The following is a 24820-nucleotide window of genomic DNA, read 5'->3' as shown; positions in this document are numbered from 1 at the left end:
CCGTTCTTCGTTTATTGACAGGTACCGGCGATCGAACTAGCTCGTCATCTCAAGGAGGTTTAGAAGTGTTTCCCTAAGCAATCAATTAAACAACCCAAAGTGAGCTTGTCTCCTACAAGACAAGATTTACTTCCTCGTTTTATGATGCTATCGTTATAAAAATCTCGTATAGGTTTACATTATGAAACATTAATTAGATGGAATAAAAAAAATTAGTCACTTAGTTGCAAATTATTGACCATATCATCATATGCGTATGTCGATTTCGACGAATGGCGAATGCTGAGATATCTTGAGAAATTAATGAAGAAAGTGCGGTTAAAGTGGCGTTATATCGTTAGCAGTCGCTAGTGCAGAGAAAACAAAACGTTGGAGAATTGACTGGACATCGTGATGCACGACTTTCAACACGCCAACCCCTCGAGAGACGCTCCCATGCCGTTTTTCATCGTAATCATCGTCACCAATTGTGCGACATGACGTAACGAATGGTGACACAGTATGGTATAACGGACGTTATAAAGTCCGGCCGCGTGTGTCACGAGTGACGTACGTGAAAGGCGTGTCTAACGCGTGTTGCAACTCGACTCTGTATCCGTGCTTGTATATCCCGACGTGAATCGAAAACATTCAGTTCGTCCAAAACCAAAAAACATCAAAGACTCCATCTGCGCCATCAACGCTTGATATAATTCACTGTCCTCGTAATTTTGTTAGCGGGATTCAATATTGACGTACACCTCGCATTTTTCTCGTGTGATGCCTCCAACCAACAGTCATAACTCATAAAGGTTCCATTTACGCGTCCGCTGAAAAGTTATTATTGATCGGTATATATTTTTTCTCTTAACCGTCGATACATAATTATTCAGTCCTGCCGTTTTCATCTGCATGAACTCCGAAACTTTCTCGATGTGCTGGGATATAATAGACCGCAAGATAACATCTCGAGCCGGTAATTAAACGACGTCCGGCTTGCTTATGAAGCTGGGTCGGTTGCATGATGCATCGTCGCGACGACGTCGCGTGAGATTATTGACGTCGTTGGGGAAATCGATAGCCGTTTTCTGCTCCAGGTGATAGATGAGCATGCTCAGCATCGGATTACGGTACGAGAACTAGTCGGAATAACTGGGCGATGATATTACATTTGCCTTATTCCATTCAGAATTTTCAAACTGTCAGAAAGTGCTCCGAGCGCTTATATATATTTTGGAACGTTTCTATCATATTAAATAATTAGGAAATTATTTTTTTTTCTCTTTAAAAATGCTTCCAAACGTGCGTAAAACGCGATTAAAAGATATATTAAAGATCTATGGACAAATATTATATATTATACGATTGCGATGTGAGTCGCGTGTATAATCGTGACGTATGATATACTTAAAGCCGTAATCACCGTAGCGATTATTTCTCAACCAATCGTAGCAAAGCAGTCACCGATCACAATCGCGCAATCGCTAGGGTGATTACGGCTTAACGACGTATCACGATGCAGCACGTAGAGATCGCTATTTAAGCACGAAGTATCAGATTGATGGATGCGCTTATTTCAATATGAAAGCAATTACCGTAGCCTTTACGATTTGGAATTTATTAACGAAATAATATCGATGACGGGGAATTTATCGTCTGCTCGCCGGTCATTTTCAACGACGTGTGGTAATTATCGCGCCCTGCGGAGTATCCGGTTAAATCCGTCGACCGTACTAAAGCCGGTTGAAGTGACAATTGCGTTAATCTTCCGTGCAATGTTGATGCCACCTATCGCGAAGGACGCTGCGCTATTTTACCACCGCGCGACACGCGTCCAAAAACCATTCATCTCTTTTTCCATTATTCTGCTGTTCGCCCGTCGTGGATATTACATCGCGCGCTTCTCGTCTTCTCGAGCTGCGCTCGATTGAGGCTGTGCGACTGCTAGAACGTCACTTTCCGTTATGCAAAAGTAAAGTATCATTCCAACTTATTTTTTTCCACCTATACCTCTTCCAGATTCGACGACGTCGTCACTTTCGAGAGTGCGCCAAATTAAACGGTTTTGTTTCTTTCTTTTCAATTCTTCTAAATTTATAATAATATTCATTTTAACATTTTTGAATCACCATCGACTAAAATATAATTAGTCCACGGTATCTGCTGGGTTTTGAGAAATACTGGCATAGACGACAGTTGCGGTATTATCTCGCGTCACGCAAGATCAACAAATATGGGAACGGGGAGAACGGACGAGCGGCGCGCATGGTCACGGAACGGGCGTGATGCAGGCAGCATGGGCGGCGCTAAACCCGGAGTTTTATTTAAAAGCGAGCGAGGATGGCCGAATGAGCTTCAATCTCGGGGCGCCGTGTAAACACGGCCATAGATTCCTTTTATCTCTCGGCAAAGGGGCTCCTATTTTTCTTTCTTCCCGTATCGAACGACTTTCCACGGTGCGCGCCCTCAGACTTACCCTCCGGCCAGATACAGTTCTTTGAGAGAGAGAGAGAGAGAGAGAGAGGAGGGGGTGGGGGAAGAGCGTAGTGTATGAGCGTATCCGGCGGGTATCCGAAACATTTTCCCAGCCATCCCGCGTGATGATCGTAAACATTCGGCGTGATGCAGCCAATATGTCTTCATAAAATAGTGGCTCTCGGGCTGTACACGCGAGAGACAAAGAAATCGCGCGATGACAAATAAACCACCGTTTCCGCGCAGCGAGCCGAGAATAGAGATAATCTAGTCGTACACGAATATTAGAGCATCTATAATGAATTCGCGTTTCAGACGTCCAATTTTAAATGTGACTTCATTTAGGCAAACAGAAAAATAGGAAATATACCGGCTATTTGAAATAGCGCTGAAAAGCAAATAATACAAGAATATCGATCGCGGATTTATTCAGAACATATAAGATATCTCCTTACACGACATCGAAATATAGACTAATCCAGAATTAGTCTGCGAAAAAGATGTGTTTACTGAACGCAGAAACGAATTATCTAATTACTTATTTTATTTTTTGCGAAGTCAAGTTAATACCCCTCACCCACGCGACGCGACTCGCTCAGAAAAGGAAGGAAATTTTAATCGCGAGTCGCTGGCTTAATGCAAATACTTTGCGCTCGGACGTCTCCGGGTACTGGCTGCAGGCAGTTTTAAGAGCGGGATCTCCCCCAGGAAAGTAAATTAACTAATGGAAATGCAATCCCAGCGATCTCCGGCTGCCGCGCATCCTTTTCCGCGCTTCTGCCAGGTGATGTAGATACATCAAGACTTGATAACTAGATAGTTATCAAGTCTTGTCCTGGCTCTCTATCTCATCCCTGTTTGGCACTCTCTCAATGTAGCCTCTAATTTTTTTAGAGGACGCACACATGAGAGAGAGAGAGAGAGAGAAGAGAGGCGAGAAGCGTGAATCCTCTCTCGCAGAATACGCTATTTATGCGCTTTAGAAGAAAAGTCGCTTCCCTCTTTAAAACTCGTCTCGGGTTTCACATCATCCTCCTTTCCGCTCTTCTCTTGTACGCTGCGCGAAGCGAAAATAATGCGCGACGCATTATCTTGCGATATCAAAGAACTCGTGTGATTTTTATCAAGAGCGAACGATAGTATCGATCGGCGGCGGTGAAACTAGGTTGAATGCGCGAACGAGCGGATAAATACAAGCGAGAGACGAGCGCGCAACGAGTTATCGCTTGTTTCTCTATTGGAAATCAGCCCGTGGTAATCCGTTAAAATGATGCGGGCTAAAATACCGTACATCGACCCGCAAACGCATTTAGAGACACTATCACGGCGATAATATCCTCGAATTATTTATAACTTAAATGAAGTATTTGCCTCCACAGGATTATTCATATTGCTACGGGATGTATAGATATTTTTGCGAGATTTATCGTGCATCGATCGCGATATAAATACATTGTCGGAAATCTCTAAAATATGCACGGAAAATTTTGCTGTCGCGGTAAAACCGTCGCTGCTGCTATCGCATATTCGATATGGAAACGTTCAAACTTTGTTATTATAATCAGTTGTTCACAAATTAGATATTACACAAAATTCTATTCTGTTAACAAAATTAAAAAAAAATCTTATTCAATATAATAAATTTGACAGAAATATAATTTACTGTTAAAATGCTTATTTCTATCAAATGAATTTTCACGTTGCAACACAACTGCTTTGATGTCCAAACAAAAATTATTAATGCGTTATTATAGAAAAATAATTTTTAGAGATTCAACAAATTTATTTTTAAATAAATATTTTTAGGTATCTCTCTCTCTCTCCCTCTCTGTTCGACGGATATAATAAAATACATCGACATTTGCTAGACGACGGCGTAAAATATGTTGCATTTAACAAACTTTCCTTTCTCTTTATTTACTATAGTTAAAAAAGAGTTCATTAATTTAGAAATAAAAATAAAACGATCGAAAAATTAATGTTATATAAAACAAATGTAAGCGTCGCTATTTAAACTTTCCCCGAATTACCTTATTATTGTATAATAAGGTAATTCGGAGAAATATGCTACTTTATTTATATTTTTATCATAGAACGTATATTAATCATTCTGTCTGCGTAAAAGTATGTAGTAGACAATGTGCAATTATCAAAACATTCATGCTAATTGATTTTGAAAAATATTTCACAAAATATGCTTACGGTAAAATCGAACAAATGATATACGATTTCGATCAGTGTTCCTTGGCAGTCATGTGGCTGATAAACATATAGATTATAATTTGTAATACTCTTGTATACGTAAAAGTTGCAATTGCATATTCCTCTTATATTTGGAGAGGTTGACAGTAAATACAAAATACAATTTTCTCTGTTTGATACCGTTATTAAAATAACTTTATGAAATAAAATTTTGGATGCTCTATATAATTCCAAACATTTTAAGTTAATAAAACGTTGTTTAAACGAGTAAAAGTATGTCCAACATACTTCTTAATTTACATTTTATCATATCTTTATGCGTTTTTATAGCTTAAACTCTTGCGATTATGGATCGTAAATAGAAGTTATTCAAGAATAAATACTTTTAATTGATTTCATTTCAATCTCTAGAGATATCGAATATGAATTAGTTTTTTTTACACTACTCCAGATTAAATAATCAAGAACACACACACACGATACAAACATAATTTAACAATATAGAAGAAAATATTTGCACATAGAAAATGTAGTAGATAAATAAATTATTCATATGATAAAAATAAAAAGATATACGTATATAGGAAATTAATAGAATATAATAATGCGACAGAAACAAATACTATCTATATACAATATTAATCGATATTAACACATCGTATTTATGGAAGAGGATATGTCCGGAATATAATATACGTAATCTCCTGGTAAATAAAGTGGCTGCAATTAATCGACATGCACTTTGCGCGAAATGGATTCGTACTCGATAATTTATCACTCGTCATAGTAATATCGAACGCAATTTTATAGAGTCGAACGATGCGATCGAATCGATATCATTGTAAACGCCGATCGGTATGATGATTAATACTCGACTGATTATTACTGTATACTTCCTGTGTAATAGCTAACAAAACAGGGAGGGCGTTGAATGATCGCGGCGAATCGGCACTTGGCAAAAATCAACGAGTAAATTTGTTGCACAACAGTATTCAATTTAACCGATTTAAATAGATTGTACGTGTGTGTGTGTGTGTGTGTGTGTGGTGGGTACATACCTGTGCGCACATCACCCGCGACAGGACTCGATTATACTTTAATGACTGACGGAACAGACGGGTGGGCGAATACGGTTCACCACAAAATAACATGTAATAATATTTGATGACGGTAGAACGAAATGTCACTGCATAAATTCGAGGTCATATGGCTGGCATACTTTAACTACCTATTTATGATTTAAAAAAACATTCTAGCAACGATCGTTTACACGATTTCGTATATTCTTCGTTTCTAACGACTTATTATTGTCATAAAATGTAGATCTAGTGGGATTATTAACGATAATTACTGTGTGTTTTAAGAAATCAATATAAAATTGCAACAAGTTTCCAAGAAATTTTCACACACATACCGAAAAGTTTTGTAATTTAAAACAGATAATTAGACGTTTAAAAAACTTTTACATCGAAGAATGTACGAACTCCAAATCGCATTACGCAATAGTTTTAGTAAAATAAGAAAATAATTTCTAACGATTTGTTTGACCCCCAGCGTGAACTTTAAAGATTAATTCTTCCAACATTCAACTTTCCAACATTAAATATCTCGATAAGTAACTCTCAAACTAGGTCCCTATCAAAGTAAATTCCCTTTGAAATTAACTGGAAATAAAGTTTCGCTACTCTCTTGTAGTTCGATTCACCAAAAGTCTTTAACTATATAATTATTCTGCCGTTTTTAAATTTCCACTAAAGGAGAAAAACTACCCTCGTAAATTCTTCGTCGAGAAATCCATATATTTATCGCTCGTACCGATCTTACCTTACATTTCCCTGCGAGTGATATTAGGTAACAATCGCGGTTATATCACCGTCAGCGTTAGCTCTCGTTATCTAATCGCGTGCAAATTGGACCGTGGTGCGAAAGGACCAAAGCAAGGGCCATTTTGCGATTCGGGTAATCCGGAATTAACCGATTTCGTTGAGCGCGCCCGACTCGATGATAGAGCATACCGGTGAATGAGCGCGGCCGAAAACGAGGCAGCGGGTTAGGCGGGCTCCGCCGACCGCAAATAATGTGACGGCAATTAATTGAGATAGCGCGAAGCCCGATTACGAGAACGGAATATATGTACGGGGTGTTCTAGAATCCTTAACCCTAATCTTATATAATGACAGATTCTTCATTTTAATCATCATCTTGATACGTCATAGAGATCGAATTCAATTTTAAATTCAAATAGGGGATTTAGTTTTTCAGAATTTTCATTTATAACATATATATAAAAAATATATAACATATATATAAAAAATATATAACATATATATAACATATATATATATTATATATGTAACATATATATAATTATAACGCGTAGCATTAAATTGTAATAAATAACAGCTTACATTTTTACAAAACTTTTGCTCTACAAACTCGTAAAAAAAAAAAAATCTATCATTATAGGCATTATTGAAGTGAAGCGCTCGTCGTGTATAGCCAGCTATTACGATCCATTCGAACGGCCATTGCGACGACCGATGCGACGCTCGTTTCGCACTATTTATGCAAATTCGTGGCCGCCCTTAATTGAGTCCCACCTGCTGACGAGCAATAAAGAGCCGCGTTTTGCAACGCGCGGTCCCGTTCATCCGCGTTAAACACAAAACTTACCGAGCGCAATATACGTTAAATACGTATCTTCCTCTCGCGAATAACAGGATTTCCGTTGTTGTATAAGCATTATTGGACACTGTCGATTTCACGGCAGCGCAATGCCCTAATTTCGAAATCGTTTTTTAAGTTACATTTCCGTTTACATCCGACAAATGTATACGGCCGCCGTGTCGAATGAACGTAGAAAGGATTTATGTATTGCACAGACGCGGTCGACCACAAATTTTAAACGTGACTGCGGCGACAATTTATCGTCCGTCCATTCGCTTGTTCACAAACACGCCGCGACTACTCGCTAGAAATTAATGTTGTTTCCTGGTAATAGCATGTTGCGCCAAGTGTCGATACTTGATAATGGAATATGTATGTTTATGCAGTCGCACGCGCGCGTATATGATAAACACGTCGCTTAATTCTCTGATCCTTTTATATAATTTGCTCGTCGCGTGTACAACTTTAGACTTTATTGTTCTAAATTGAGATTTTTGTCGTCCGCGCTCGCCGGATTATCTGGCATTAACGACATGGAACTTCGCTATTATTTTAAATTCTCACGCATTAAATTCCAGAAAAGCTGCAAATTGAATAGCGCATCGTGCAATTCAGATGTGCATCACCAGCCGCGCGAAATCAAGGGATTTCATACGTTACATAATCGCGTTGCATAATCGCGAGCACGTCGACGAAGGAAATGCATCAATTTCCGTCGCGCTTGTCACATCGGGTCGTCTCTGGAGAAACTAGTGTCAAGTAACACCACGGAATCCTTATAGCTGCATCTCTATAGTCCAGGTAATCCCCGTAATTTCCACTATCTTTCCTCCGCATGGCTATAACTTGCGCTGTATTACCGTGATAGAGGAATCTTTTATACTTTTTATACATCGATATACACCAATGGAAAGTTATACCTAACTGTAAAACTAAAGATTACCATAGTCATTTTTATCTGCTAGAAATTGTGAAAGGGAATTTATATGTATGAAACAAATAGTACATAATTGGATAAATATTTGCACAGTAAACTTAAACTTTCACGCATGTTATATATCTTTCTGCATGCATGTTTTTATATGAAGAGAAGGTTTGTATCACATATATTCTCCCGAATCGATAGCGATAAATTGAAATGATTAAAGAGCGCAACGATGACGTGCGTACATCAAAAATATCCCCCGTTTTAATATACAGTAGTTAGTACATATGAATTGGCGAAGCCGTCAGCCGGAAGGATCGTTTGAGCTATTCCTAAAGAAAACACAGGCGTGACGGCGAATCCGTAGGCGGCAACGAGGAAACTTTTAAGTTGAGCACTTTCAACTGTCCTAGCAGCGAGATCAAAGGCAGTGAAAATATCGAATCCACAAATAGCTCGAGCCCAAGCATTGCACCGGACTTTGTGTGCTAGATCTGTATTAACATTTCCGCGCGTTTACATTTTTCACATTTTAAAATTACGTCAAAACCACTAAGAGAACGTAATTAAGCGTGAACTTTTCTTTTTTGTCCCGCTGGTTTATTATTTCCGTCTGGATATAGCATAATTATATACTTCTTGTCTTTTTTTTCCTCTTTTATTTTTTTTATATAATACATCCCGCAGCCGCAAAAAATATAGAAATACCTATACATACGTAAGAATGAATGTCTTTTTTTTTTTTCTATTTTTTCCTCCTTTACCGAACGCCGCAATGCGGTTCTTTGCGCACTTCCTCGACTGCAAACGTGTCCATGTTCGGAGCATATATAGAGCCGTAAAGAAATAGAAATTTACGGACTGCTCCGTGTATGAAGCGTGAAGTACGTAACACGCGCGTCATGGTGTACGCGTATATTTTGAGCGACAACAAAATATGGAATAAAAGGAAGCGAGATATAAAGTTTTTCATACTCTCTCAGTTTTTATGATATTCCATCTGTTTATATACTATGTATTATTTGTATTATATAATCATGACGTTAAAGGACCGATGACGTTTACGATTTAATATTTCAAAAAGGTTTCCTAAAACAATCAGGAAAAAAAGACAATGAAAAATTTATTCAATAAATATTTTGTCAAGTCGTTCGATTTAATTTTGAGTTAAATAAATAATTTCTTTCGATTTTTTTGCTATGGAAAATGTATTCCATGGTGTCCGAGAATCTTTTTGCTAATAGATTTCTGAGAGTATATTTATATCTTGAGTGTATCTCTTTTATCATCAAGAAAGTCTATTTTGAATGATATTTAGACAATTCAAAATGGCCACGTCTGATAGCAGGGGAACCACATCGCACGACGTGTTCAATTCAGAAAAGACCACAATGAACGTAATTAATCCGATTTAAATACGATCTTGTGAAACCTTCACCTGTCTCAAGCGGGAACCGCTCTGGCGCATCTTTTCCGATCACTTCCCAATTTACCGTACCTTGAATTGCAAATCGAGCAGCGCACGTTCGCTCAAGGCAATGGATACTGGTCGATTCTCTTTTTCTTCGGTAAATTACGTTCTGTCGCAATTCGACGTTGCCTGCATTTAGAATAACTCCGTTACGCTATACTTTGTACAATCGCGGCCGTTGAATCTTCGCTAAGAAAGAAATTAACGAGTAAACTATCCTACGGGGATTTTCTCACGAATAAATAGGATCTATATATTTTGATCCCAACTTTTTGTTAATCCGTCTAAACAGGATATTATTTAAACGAACGCGCCACAATCAAAAGCAATTTCAGTTGCGCGCAAGCCTTTAAATTCACGAGACATTCGATGTCGAAAAAGCAGAATATAATAGAGATAGCGTGATATCCAGCAATTGTGGTCTGATTTCAAACGAACGAGCGGCGTCAGCCAACTGTTCGACCTCGTCGGTCGCTAGCCAATCATCTTGCTAAACAGGGCTAACTTTTTTTTCCATATTATTAGTCTGCAGTCTCCTCTGCAGTCTTTTCTAATTCTGTCTTAGCATCACTTTTTTATCACTCTGCAAAAAAAGTTTTTTTTTATTATTAATGGAGAAAAAATTATTACATAAAATCTGAACATTTAACATTAAAAAATTTGTTGCTCGAAAATAGTGTAAAGATAATATAATTTGATTGACGTTCTAAAATGTTTAGAATTGTTCTCTTTTAAAAACTTATTTTTTTTTAAAAAGAAAAGAGTACAATTTATTATTTACACTCTTCTGTATAACGTCACGGAAAAATTCATAATAAAACTTGAAAGAGAATGATGTTATTAGAAAAAATTACCAAATCAAAGCTATTTCTATTCTAACAGTGCACTGTGCAATACTCTTCTTATACACGATGTGCCATTCGGAAAAGTTTCTCGAAAATTGAATGAAATTACATTAAGCTTTGGTGTTATTATATTTTTGCCTTATTTTTGCTCCGTGCATCCAGGTGATACAAAATTTGGACACGTGAATCTTTTGTAATTTATGAATCGTTTTAACACAATTGGATTAATTCATCAGCTGCACGCTGCCTAAATCGACATGCTTAACTATTTTCCATTCAGGAGCGGAAAATGATCTTACGCTCAAATGTATTTAGGCAACGTAGCGTAGAATCACCAGTAACGACATCGGTGTACAATTATGACGAGCAATCCATGAGTTTATCGAGTTTCAAAGTGCACGAGCAAATTAACCGCATGGATTGGTTAGCAAAGATCTCCGAACTTGGTTACTTCGTAGAAACTCCAATAACTTACGATCGGAACGTTGCCAGTAACACGCAATTGTGTTTGCCGATCAACGCATGCCGAGAAAGCGAGCCAATTAATTTACGTTTCATCGTGCATGGTAACTTTTCAATTTAAAATCTACACGGGACATTTTTAAGTTTCGATAAAGTTAATTAGAAGCGTAAAGAAAATGGGATATTTTAATGATACAGATAACTTTTTATTTTTTTGTTTAGATTGTCAGCTATTGAGTTTTTTTTATATCATACACGATTAAAGATAAAAGTAGTTTTTATTAAATATTTCACATCTGTAAAAACATTAATCTGAAATATTACTTTTTATTGTGCAAGAAAACATGTTATAAAACACAGATAAAATGTAATATAAAATACAATGGATTGCAAGAAATCCAAATGATTTATTTTAAGTTAAATTTTTTTCTCTATAGAATTCAGTAATATTTACATCATACTTGAGTAATATAAATCAATAGTGTATAAATATTGTGATTTTCATAAAATCATTCTTTACCGAGTAGGTAATAATTTGTCTCATTTCTAAAGGTGCACGGCAAAATAGTTTGTATATTGCTTTGTACACTTTTGAGAACTTTTTCTGCGTTCCGCAATGAATCGGAATATCCCGATGTGCACGTATTGATTTGCCTATTGCGAGTATGGGCCAATAACCGGTTTTCCTTCCATATATCCAAGTAAATAGGAAGGTTATATGCGTCCATGGAGAAAGCTCGGGCACAAGATATTGTCCGCTCGTCTGTTTATTGGACTGACTGATACGTCACTTGTCATCCTATGTTATGTCGTCCATTTGATGCGTATGTTGTGCACTGTTCAACATTGCATGTAAACGTAGCTGCTATGATGGCCTACCTCGTAGATTTAATCAAGTAAGTTGAGCTAACTGCTCTCTTCGTACTACTGCACTTTGAAACTAGGCAGAAATATTTATTCTTTCCTGTCATAAAATTTGTATAAACGAAATCGCAAAAGTCTTACATTTAACTACGTGTTGCTCACGATTGATGTATACCTAAATAGAACTTTATATTACACCTATCTATTATATTTTGCATAAATTGTACATTACACCTGCCACATTAATTTCCGGAAATTTCTGTATTGTCATAAACTTTTTGCAATTTGTATCCGTTTCAAGAATATCATTCGTTCAATTTAATCATTGAAATCCAATGCGTGATCTATCACTGTTGTTAATTAATTTCCCTGATTTAATCAGCAATACAGTAGTTTCCCTGTCGAAAAAATGAGATGAGGAAGAGAAGTAAAAGAAGAACGGGACGAGAAAGAGGTCAAGGAGGTCGCGAAAGTTGCAAAGACGTACATTTTTGGAACGGACTTTCGTCTCACACAAAATTTCGCACTACTGTCTCACAAAGCAAAATGTAATCTTGGCGTTCATCTTATTTTCACGGCAAACAGCATACATCGCAGCTTCGTAAACTGGCCGACAAGCAGAAATTATCAGTTTCCTGTCGAAGCAGGGCGAGTCGAGCGCGTTTTGTCCCATTCGCAATCGCGATAGTCGATTGGGAATATGAACTTCATTTCGTGTGCGTGACACAAAGACGATGCACGTGGCCTGCCATTGTATCGTCGCCGATACCTATTTCGCTGCCACTTCGTTCAACCGATGTGAAAGGCAGTGTCAACGACAGCCATGCCGAGAGAAGAGTCCCCCGATCGAGCGGAAATAACGGCCGAAGAATCGGCGACCTCTCCGAGCTCCCTTTCATCACGTTCTTCTTTCATTTACCCTTCTCTTATAGCTTCCTCTCGTGTCATTTCTTCGACAGATCGCGATAGGGGAGACAGACTCTCCACACTGCACTCTACCGATTTAAATCAAAGAGATTAAATAACGCGATAATGATAGGACCAGGACACTCGATTCTTTCATTGATTAAATTGGGCGAATGACATTCTCTCCTGAAGCGGGAACATGAGAGTGAGATTTGTGGTCAGCGACAGATTTCTTAATAGGCTATGGTACCCCAACCATAAAATCGCTTGCCGCGAGTGGACTGTTTGACATTTTGACTTGACCAAAATTCAGGATATTCTTGAAATGTTACTTTACACAAAGGTTATTTTAGTGAAATTTAATTTTAACAGACGGCACTACAAGTCCCATTTTCTAACAATAAAGCAACCTTAATTTATAGGGTCAAGGAAAGAAAAAGTGCTAAAAAAATATTCATCCATAAGAAAGCTTGTAAAGAAGTGTGCTTAATAATCAAGCTATAATAATAACGATACTGTTGTTATTGTTTTTTTACGAGTTCATTTTAGAATGATACAATTTGGACGATGTAATATTACAAAATTGAATGTGCTGATTTGGTAAAAGATAGACAAGTCTTTATTATATTGCATGCTTGGCTTGCTTATAGTTGCACACATGTAACATACAAGCTGCTTGCTTTCTGTGTTAATGGAATGCTTTTGTCTTTCTGCCCGGTACAGGATTTACTTCGCAAGGATTAAATCGCACGTACCGCGAATGTCTCTGTCTGTGAAGAGCGAGACCTGGAAGTGGGGGGGGGGGGGGAAAAAGCGCATAGTCCGGACAAAAAGCGGCGAAAGGGTTGGGAGGATTAAATTTTCAAACTGTACAGCCTGGGAGCTGCGCATTGTGAGCGCCCCCGCGCGCGATCGTTGAATTAAAAACAATGGAAATGTTGAATTCTCGGTAGCGCGGCTCTTGTTACGGCGTTTGTTTTCCATAGCAGAAAATAATAAAAAATGCATTAATCGAACGCTCGCAGCCGCCGGCGATGACACACCGACGTCGTCGACACGGCAACCAAAAGCGAGGGCGGCTCGAATTATCGAACATCGTTTCCACTCGATTTTATGTTATACACATATAAGCGAGTTTATATTAAAAAAAAAGGAATTTACTGTATTTTGCGAGAATATATTAGATACATACATATATATATATACGATATCTATAATATTGTGTATCTTCAGTTAAAACTTTGCATGCTTTCTTAAAATTTACCCTGAGAAAATATAGTAATTATGGTACAATATAATAAATTTAAAGATTTTTACCATGCACTTCAGTAAAATTAATCATACTTATTTTATTGTAGTTTTATTAATGAATATGAGAGATTTATATAAAAATTCTTCGAAATATTTCAGGGTAAATTTGAAGATCTAATTCTTTTTCCATATAATTCCTTATTCGTCGTATATTATTTTGAAGAAAAAAAATGGCTGTTACTATACGCACATAGTTTACAAAAAGTGAGCTATCCGAGCTGATGTAACGATTACGCAATAGTAATTACACGGCGTGAAGGAAAGAATTTCGTCATAACTATACGATAAACATCTCCTCGACGATAGAGAAGATCCGAGGGGATAAATCAACTGGAGGAAAGTTGGTTAATCTTCATCGAGAGCGCGGTAAAGACTTTGCGGATTGTTTTCATACGAAACTTTCGAAGCGGTTCCGTAGACGTCTGCTAGACTTTATACCGGAGAGGTAGATCTATCGTTATTACGAAATATTCCCACGTTCTTACGAACGTTCGATGGTAACTTGATTACAGCGGAGAGTCTTACGAAGAATTTATACAATTCCTAGAATGCCGAGGCTTGATCAATCATCTTTCTTTTCGTGGAGAGAATGCGGTGATAACGTTAATCTTCTTAAGATGAATGACGAATTACGTAATCATCTTGTACGTTACAACGTATATTTTTATAAACTGAAGTTGTGCACTGCAAACATCGTGTTGTTAACTGTTTCAAAGATTTATTGTTAATTGAACTTTATTTCTGAGATATTTCTAGCAAATGGACCATAGTGGATTCCTCTCGAACGCGGTCTTAGGTTGCCGTGCGTTTCGTGCTACATTTCTGTCATGTGTTCGTAACGCAATTAGGAAGTGTCCTGGCACAAACGGCAGAGAGCGTAGCTGTGCAGGACTCAAAGGAGCCTTTAACGTTTCATAAGTATGCGACTCTGGCCTGGGTCTCTCTCTCTCTCTCTCTCTCTCTCTCTCTCTCTCCCGCATACTCGAGTAATCCTCCCTTCTTGGGTTGCTCCCTTGAAGTGCGAGGCTACGTTAGATCATAATTAGTATACACGAGCCGTCGTACAAAAGCAGCTTACATAACGAATACAGTGTCGCGGAGTCGTCGCTTCCGCAAACTCATTTTGCGCGATGTAGTTTCCATAATGAACATTTGGTCGGCAAGTTACGTTAAAATCTGCGAATGCCGTTTATTAAAGTCTGCGAGAGCGGAGCTGATTCTACGAACAAAGGTCTGGAAAAATATGTATCCGAGAGTATAACTCTATAATAAAACGGGCTCCGTTCGCTTTGTGCGATGTTGGCATCAAACTTGTTCGCGAGTCAATAGAAAGGTCCTGCTACGAACGATATTGTCTTTTTCGACTACCGTCGGCAAAGATCCGCGCGTTTGTGCGCTTCGATCAAAAGTCTACCGGAGTCGCAATTCAATATAAGTACGTATCTATATCCGTAGAGTTTGGGGTTCAGGCTTGAGCAAAGTAGGCGTATACTTGGAAAATTACATTTTTATAAAAAGTTTGACGCGAGAGCACAATTCAGCTTTGTCTCGTTTTAATACGAAAAATTGTCTGCTTTTTCTAAATTCAATTAACTTGTCTTTTTTCTCGAATTTAACTAATCGAATTTAACTAATCTGAAAAATTGATATAAAGTGATTGAATATCGGACAAAAATTGAATGTGATAATGGAAGAGAAGGAAATGCAGTCTATATGTACACGATTTGTTCCCTCGATATTACGAGATTTAATTTTGAGTAATACTCTAATGAAAAATTATGTACATATATATACGATGTAGAATCTAGAATAGAAGATCTGCGGTATCGTTTTAAGTAAAATGAGTCGATCACAGTCAAAAAATTAGTAAAAAGTCGATGTAAAAAGTATGTCACCTTTGAGGCTGCTTTTTATATTTACACTTTTCTCATTCGTGATCGACTCGAACGATTGATTGCAATCAAGAAATGAATCGTTTCCTAATACATGATCTTTTGAATCATAAAAGAAGAAAAGAAGGTGGGAAAAGAGAAAAAGACATTCGAACTGCGTCTAATCAAAGTTAAGGCAGAAATAGTAGGGAAACTATTCGAACAAAGTCTCACTTAAGATAGAGCGAAGTGCACTTTACCGCGAGAATTTGACACTTTCGTTCGCGAATACTTTTCTAAGATCTCAAATTATACTCGATAAGAGGCACTCGCGACTAATGAAAAAATTACTTCCAGATTACGATCATCATATGACAATTACTGTTTCCGCGATAATTTTTATCGCTCATGAGATGATTGTATCTTGAAATTTAACTGCAGGGAAATCAAATTTGAAAATGAGCTTTCCTGATCGATAAATTAATAGGATCATATCGTTCATAACGTTGTGTAAATCTTTTTCAATTTTTTACTCTAATTATTTTTTATCGCAAAATTAATTTTAGATAAGATGATCGAACTCTATATAATCTACTTAAGCTACAATTTGTTTTAATTTTTTGCCCCGAGTACAAAATTAAGAAATAATGATTAGATTTTCTCAAAAGAGGAAACATTTCTGAAAATTAAGAAGATATACAGGGTGCGTCACTAAAATCGGGACAAATTTCAATTTAAATTTTCCGCTATATTGTACCTCCGCCAGAGGACGTTGTTGGCTTTCCGAGAAATATATCGAATAATTGTGCTCTATAGAGATCCCCCAAGTGCCACGTAAAAGGATTTTTTGTAATACTTAATTTTTCATTAAAAACATTTTGTTTAAAGAAATCGTTCGATTTGTCCGGGTTTTGGTGACGCACTCTGTATAAGGCTTTTTCAAGTATTTACACGAGTGCAGTGAAGATTTGAAGAACAAATAGCATTTAGATTACAGTAGATATCCAATATGATCTAACAAGGGAACATTTTTAGGTGTAAATCATTGATCTCGATGGAACTTGATGGGCGCTTAGAGAGATGAAAACTGAGTGTACCGTAAGTATACTTTCTTTTTTGCCAAAAATGCCTTTCTTAGCCGCTAGGGGACGCTAAACTTTTAATAGGATTAATCAATATCGCATGGAATACTCTTTCTAAGAAAAATTAAAAACCTTCTCAAAATTGGTTAAATTAAAAAAATAAGATCATCAAAGTGTCCTTGAGTAGTCTCCAAAGGAAATTAGTTGAAAATAATGATGAATTCATTTATTTTTATGACGCAAAATCATTAGAATAATGGAATTCTGTGAAAAAATGTTTAAAACACACAGTTTTTGTACACCACGCACGTAATATAAATGAAACCTCTTCACACAATACAAACGTCGGGCAATATAATGTGAAATAAAATTAGGAAAGCGTGCGGAGAACCGTTGTGCGCTTTTTTTATATTGACAATGAGTAATGTTACTATCAACGAAAATGTTACTATCTCACTTGAGTAGACAGTTTGGCAAAAAAGAAAATATTACACTTAGTTTTGACCTCTCTACCAAGTTTCATCGAGATCAACGATTTACACACCTAAAAACGTTCCCTCGTAAGTAATATATATTTCTTCTTTTTATTAAAAAGTGTTAGAAAAATGAAAAATAAAGTGATTCAACGTTATTTCTATAAAATGATAAGTTTATTAATATGACACGTTTATGGACATGTAAGAATACACAAAGAACTATAATATTTTTTAAACAACTAACGTATAGTGGGACATTAGGCATATCAAGTATTATAGGATCCGGCTATCTTACATTAGCTTTGTTATGCATGTCTAAATGGCAACTTTGATCGTTCTATAATAATCTCAGCAGCAACAGCTGTTCATTATTAATTGCTGCGAATAGCCGTGTGCCACGTGATGAAATATTCCAATCTGTGCAAAAGTGGTTCATGGTCGGTTCACGATGGTATCGTTACGAGCGTTTACGCGCTCGTAAAGGCAGAAGTGACGAAGGAGAAAACGACTGGAGTAGGGATAGTAGAGGAGTAACAAGAAAGCATGGATATTGCAAATTTGCGAGCCGCATTACCGGAGAGAAAGGCATTTATAGCCGGAGAGCGGGGGCGGGTTGAGATACGAGGTGATACTAACCACCGCAGTGCGACGTGTCTATCTGGAGAACGTAAAGCTTAACGCGTTAATAAAGGCCAGTGGTGCCAAGTCGTTACCTCCTTCATGATTGGAAGATATGCGTAGCATCAGATACGTTAGTAGTTACACAAAATGAATGCAATAACGTATCTCTGAAGAAAAATACCGTTATTAAAGAATTGGATATTACATGTAATCAATTCTCGTCGTACTTCATGCAGCCAAGTATTTACGTTTTTATTCTATAATTATTAATTAATAAAAAAAATATTGAAGAATAGTCAAAAAAATAATGCACAGTTTAAATTGAAAAAAAAAAAAAAAAAAACGTGCCATGATAATAAGAAAAATTGAAAGCGTCACCGTTGAATGTTTACAGACGTTATCAGGTGCTTTTCAAGTATCGATATCGCGAAACTTTAGCTCATTATAAATAAAAAACAATTTGAAGACAAGCGATATGTATAAGTAGACGCAGTGATAAAGACGTTTTACGATCGCAGCGTAAGCTTGGGAAATAATTTTTCAACGGAAAATTGGACGAAAAAAAGTAGAGAGAGAGAGAGAGAGAGGCTGACACCCCGCCGCGCGGTGCTTTAACGAGAAAAATATCTGCAGTCGTCGAGCAATTTTATTTACAATGGTTAAACGAAATCTTGAAGAATGTAAACGGTGAACTCGTAAATCGCACCGCGGAATCTATTGTGCTTTGACTTAGAAAAATAAACCCCGTTACATCACCGTCGTGTATTTCAACACACAGACACGCAACTGTATAATTCGGATGGAAAAGCGAGGTAACGCTGTTTTGCATTCTCCATCACGCTTCGTGTATTCAAGGCATGATGAAAACGCATATTTTTCAAATACAATGCGTTAAAAACTACCAATTAGTCAGTCCTTCACGGGCGTTCTTTGAAAAATGTTAATGGCGAATATCAGCGCAGGAAGTTGCGCTTGGAAAACAAGCGAACAAATACAATCACCGCAAAAGACATCGCGTGAAAGCCCCGAGAGTGAGACGGTAAGTGAATGTAAATACCGGCAGCACAGCTTAAGCCAAGGATGTCCCAGGAAACGGAAATATTTGCGGATGGTTTGGTGCCACGAAAGTTCGGTATTCATTTAAATGGCGATACCCACAAGTTCTCGACTACATAATCAGCTTACCGATTTTCCTACGCGCTATAGTTTCACTGATATTTGTTCGAGATATTTATCATGAAATTGCATTGTTAATATAATATTCTCAGAAAGAATATTAATTAATATAAACAATTATAGTAAGGCTTACGATTAAGGAACGCGATAATCTTTATCTAACTTTAGGTAAGAACTTTCGCAATAATTTTTGCAGTTATAAAACTGCTTCGCACAAAAGAATAATATTAACTTGATGTATAAAATATGAAATGCAAAAACTTTGACTCTTTTTTGCACAAAGAAAATACATTTTTCTCATATAATTATAGCACATAATATATACACGTAATACTAATTAATTTATAGGAATAATAATGAAGAATCGAACGCGAAGACTACTTAATAATATTTTTAACATAATTCAGCTAAGTGAGAAGAGACAAAGTTTTTATTATTTTATCGTAAAAATTTATAGCGCTTTATATATTTTTTTCACCGTTCGTGAACTAAAAAACACACAAGGGTACTTAATAACCTGTAAACGTATAAGTGGTTTAAATTTTCGATTGTCATATAAGCTCATTGATCCGATTATATGAGGTAAGTCGCGAAATTTATTGGTTATCGCTTCTTGAAACCGATAGTTATCGATTCGATATAAGAAAGTATTTTTATGATCATCTCTACTTCTGTGTTAATTCTATATAGAAAGATCGTGTAAAATAATAGAATCGGATGATGGTGTTAACTGTAATAGGAGCGAAGAGTCCGACAAGAACGTAAGCCAGGCTCGCAATATTATTTATCAACAATATTCGATTAATAGAACGACGCGCAATTACGCCGAGGAGGATTTTATCAGCGTAAAGTGCGGATTTATTGTATCTGTTGTAAATGTGTGCTTCCGAACATACCTATCTTACTCCTCGAATGATGAGTAATTACGTTACTATGGAAGAAAAGCACAATGCTCCCTGGAGGAGGGCGATCCTTCTTGGGCAGGCAGGTGTGTATAGTCGTTACTCTTTAGAATCATTTGTTCAACCGTTACGTTAAGGGTCAGGGCTAGAAATGATAAACGATCCGTTCTCTCAACCCACCTCTCGCCAGCGGGGTTACGTCCCGTGTATTTCTCCACCGAGATCACTTCCGAGGGGAATATAACAGGCGCGTCGGAGAAAGAAAGAGGAAGGACGATAGAAATCCCGTCCCTTCGCTCCTCCCCTCCGTCTTAATGTAAGTGAAATTTTAAGAGGCAGTTCTCTCTCGCCAGTGAGGCTCGAAGAGGAAATTCGCGAGCTCGATTACGATGACGATCGAGACGACGACGACGACGACGACGATGACGGCGGCGCTGGGAAAAACGCGGAGAGAGACGCGTGAAGACGCGCCGCCGCGCCCTCGGGACGATTTAAATCAATTCGCCGCGTACCATGGTAGATAAATTTCCGGTCTGACGTTTAAGCGATCACGAAAGTTTTTCGTAGCAAGCCGTACGTGCGATATGGCCTGGTATAAAAGTTTGCTCTTCAAACGATCCGGTCGGCAAACTTCTTTTCGCGCTAGTACTTGGGAGGGGGGGGGGGGAGGGGGGGTATACCGGTGCATGATTAAAATCGCGGGTCTACCGCATCGCGCGCGAATGATGTATGCGAATCGTTTTGCGTTCCCTCCGCGCTGACGTACGTGCGTTCGATTATCGGGGAGTAATTACTTATGCAAACTCGAGAAGCGAACTCTCTCTCTCTCTCTCTCTCTCTCTCTCTCTCTTCGACACGTTGGCACGTATCTCCCCGAATTTATCTCTCCGCGCGCGATGCGACGAAATGGATAACGGCGATAAAGGAAAGCGAAAAAGTTGAGGGATGCCGTTATCAAATTTAAGTCCGCGCGCGGATAATTTCGCGGTAATGGGAAAGCGCGGGCGGCCCTATCTCTGAAAGAAGAGCTTAGCTCGACATCGGTATCAACCAATCCCAGGTGTTCAATTGGCGCTCCGCCAGAATTTAAGCTTGGCTTAAATTTCGCGCAGTCGCTACGTAACTGGGGCAGATTCAGATTAGAATTAACTAATTGTTGCGTACACCGTCTCGTAATTAGGCAGGATTCCCGCATGCTCCCCGCATACTAATATTTGATAGAAACCTAACCGCGGGATATCGCGCGCGGGAGGAGGTTGAACCCTATTCCGTGGCACGCAATCGTGACGTCTCACAAATCCATCGATATAATTAATCAGGTGAGAATAGGAATTTTCGACTCTTCACGCGCGCTTATTAATTAGCCGTTCAATGCAAAAGTATATCGAATTGACTTACCGATTACATTTAAATGGACTAGATGACTCATGTGGGGCGTCGTGGAAACCTGGCACTCGTAAATACCGCTGTCCCGATGCTGCGGATACTTTATTTGAAGTGTCCAGTCGTCCGAATGAGCGTTGTGGATTGCTCGAAATCGCTGGTCGTTCGTGTACGTGTAACGGCCAATTGTGAGCAAATGGACGTCTCTGTGCCGTACCCACGATACTTGTAGCGTCATCTACAAAGGAAAACGAGATGGCAGTTGAGAGACAAAATCCACCCGTGAGAATCACGAATGATTTTACCTTTGTGTACTCGCTTAGGATTACTTGTTACACCTTATTGTTGACGTATCGATAATTAGCAAAATATCAGGGCTTTCAATCACGTTTCTATATAAACTAAAAGAATCTTAAACGCATTGCTGCGCAGGGTGACTTACCAAGAAAGCAATTTTCAGTAAAATGTTAATTCCAGTTAATAAGCTATCGTAAAGTGACAAAGCCTTTTTATACGTCGGGAATTAATAAAAGCACTATGGAAATCGCGAAGCGTAAACCAAATAAAAGTGAGATCGTTCACTGCGAAAAGCATAATTAATCGCTGCGCAAACCAACTGCTGTCTTTTGACAGATGTAACGCACGTGCACGAGACAGCGACTCGTAAGCTGATATCGCTGTCGCGGTTTCCAATGGCACATGTAATAGAATAAATTACAAAGCCGTACGCGAGATCTAAATTCAGACTATAGCGAGCGCGATATACGACGCCACATCAGATACAACTTTCGAGCGTGCGCTCCGAGCGAGCGTCGTTCCTTCCTTCTCGTATACGAAGGAATTAATAGAGTCGCTTTGCATATCGTTGCAAAGTTAGCGTGCGAGATAAAACGCCTCGAGCTGAGATAATTGGACACCCGGACCCAGCGACGTGTAAATATTTGCATCCTTCGAGTAAGAGGTCGATACGCATTACTCGAAAAGCACATGAACACGTGCGCATGTAGTATAACGGTTCGCATGCGTTACAAACGCGGCGGTACTGCAGACGATGCCCTAAATGTGGCTATCCTGTGCAGAAATGCTCTCGTTCCCGTCCAATATTGCCGGACAAATTGAATGTCGCGGTATCGAAAGCTAAGTTTGCATCGAAGGTTGGAATTAATTAAGCTTTAATTAAGGTTTAATGACGCGAACAAGTAAACACGGGGACACATTACGCAATACACGGAAAATTGAATTAATCGGGTTAAAATTAACCGAGTTTGCCACTATAGTCGTCCTAATAGAGCAAAGGGGGGTTTAAAGTTTGAAACGTTAAATATTACAAACGTGAAATCGCTACAGCAATACTCTATACATTGTACCATATATCCTTAATGCTTACTTCAATTTCTGTTCAGTCTTTCATTAAGTGCGCCATCGCTTGGATTCCGAGGGACCGATATATCTGTCTACTGTTCTACTACTATAACTATTATCTCTCTCTCTCTACGTTCTCTCTGAGATTCGCTTCCCTGGATCCTTATCCAACTCACTTCGTAGTTTCCGTAAGGATCTCGCTCGGTGGGTCCTGCCGGACGAGTACGAGTTGTTGCGGAAGTTTCGGCGACCTGAAGATGTCCCTTGTTCGAGAACTTGCAGTGATATCCGAGCAGATAAGGAGGAGGTAGTCCATAGATAAGGGTGTGTTCTCAGTGAAAAGGAAAGAGAAGGAGAGGGAGAGAGAGACGAAAGACGGAATGGCGCGGGAAGCAAAGCCTCGTAAGTAGATACATTCGAGTTTGGTCAGACGAGAGACTCGCGCTATCTCTATACTTCTACCGTGCATAGTTTTATTGCGCTTGTCGCGCGTATATGCGTATCGCGTACACCCGTTATGTCTTCCGTTAATTTATGATACGCGCGACCGACATGAAATGCCATAGTTGCCGAGCTCGAAGGCTTCCGACCATGCCGGATCCAGGACGATGGGTCAAACACTGTCGACTCTGCATCCTGCGTTCCTGGTTCTCGCTCCCAGCTCCTGACGCCGAACCGCATAGTTGGCCTTTGCATACCGATTCCGCTGTCGCCGCGCAAATGCGATTTATGCGAATTCCCTTTCTCGTAGCCCGCCGAATGCAGATAGATGGACAGATTTATTCTGCCCCTTGATAAATTCGCTAAAGGTGATGGAAGATGTCGAATGAAATAATAGAAGATTTGATATAACTGCGTAAATGTGTGAAATGAAAAATACAGAAATTATATAGAGGTCGACAACAATATTGCGGTATTCAAAGAATATATTACTAACAATAAGATTTTAATGCAGTAACAGAGATAGACGGCAAGTATCAACATCGATTCTTCTCAGATGAAGTACACTTCTCAAGTTGTATTAATATGTGTAATTTAAAAACAAAATTGCAACAATTTTAATAGATTTTAAATGTGCAAGACATCACGGTACTTGGAAAAAACATTCCGACTGCTACTTTTTCATCAATTTTGGTTTTTAGTACAACAAAATGGAAGCTCTTTTTTATTTTTATAAGAAACTGCATAACTATAAAAAGTGCTACTGGAACTGTCATTATTTTTTTTTATATTAATAGAATGTCGTGTAACTTTATACATTCACATAAATGTAGATTGTAAAATTAAGACGCCGATCTGTTAATAACAAAAATAATGACAGCAGCACTTTTCATAGACGTGTTAACTTCGCGAATCTAGCCATGACGCTTCCCCTTTTAAAGTTACAAGAAAAAGAAATACATTTTCACTTTTAGTTACATAGTTATAGTAATGTCATCAACTTGTATGTGAGAGATGGTACTTGCTGGGGATTGCAAATAAATAAAACGGCATTATCTACCGGAATGGTGAACACATGAAGCCTCGTTTGTGATGAGGAATCGATCAATCTCTCGTTTCGTCATGACGTTATATTGCTTGACGTGCGAGTTATTGGAATCGATGTCGGGCGAGATTACCACGTTAGCGCTCGCTAGCGAATCAAATATAGCATGTACGGAATTTTCAGCGATGGAGAATTTTCGATAAGCTTTGCGCCCCGTGGCGGAACTGATAATATTACCGGCCAATTATCTCGCGTAAACAAATTCTGCGTAAGAAGATTCTGACCTAATTTTGTGCCGGATAAGATGAGATCGTGACACGAAAAGGTGGAAAATGAATTACTCTCCCCCCCCCC

At 38.3% G+C, this 24820-nt stretch overlaps 1 protein-coding gene across 6 annotated transcripts in view; it reads right to left on the bottom strand.

The window, feature by feature from the left end:
• LOC108778255 (tyrosine-protein phosphatase Lar-like) overlaps positions 1-24820 on the bottom strand; it is a 334530-nt gene that overhangs the window by 61990 nt on the left and 247720 nt on the right. For all 6 annotated transcript variants that reach the window (XM_018545382.1, XM_018545385.1, XM_018545384.1 and 3 more), the window contains one exon: positions 21634-21856. In XM_018545382.1, the coding sequence (XP_018400884.1) occupies positions 21634-21856 (223 nt within the window). The remainder of the gene's footprint in view (positions 1-21633; positions 21857-24820) is intronic.

Source organism: Cyphomyrmex costatus, unplaced genomic scaffold (genome assembly GCF_001594065.2).
Source record: "Cyphomyrmex costatus isolate MS0001 unplaced genomic scaffold, Ccosl1.0 scaffold499, whole genome shotgun sequence".
NCBI lineage: Eukaryota > Metazoa > Arthropoda > Insecta > Hymenoptera > Formicidae > Cyphomyrmex > Cyphomyrmex costatus.
This window is presented reverse-complemented; position numbering and strand designations above follow the sequence as displayed.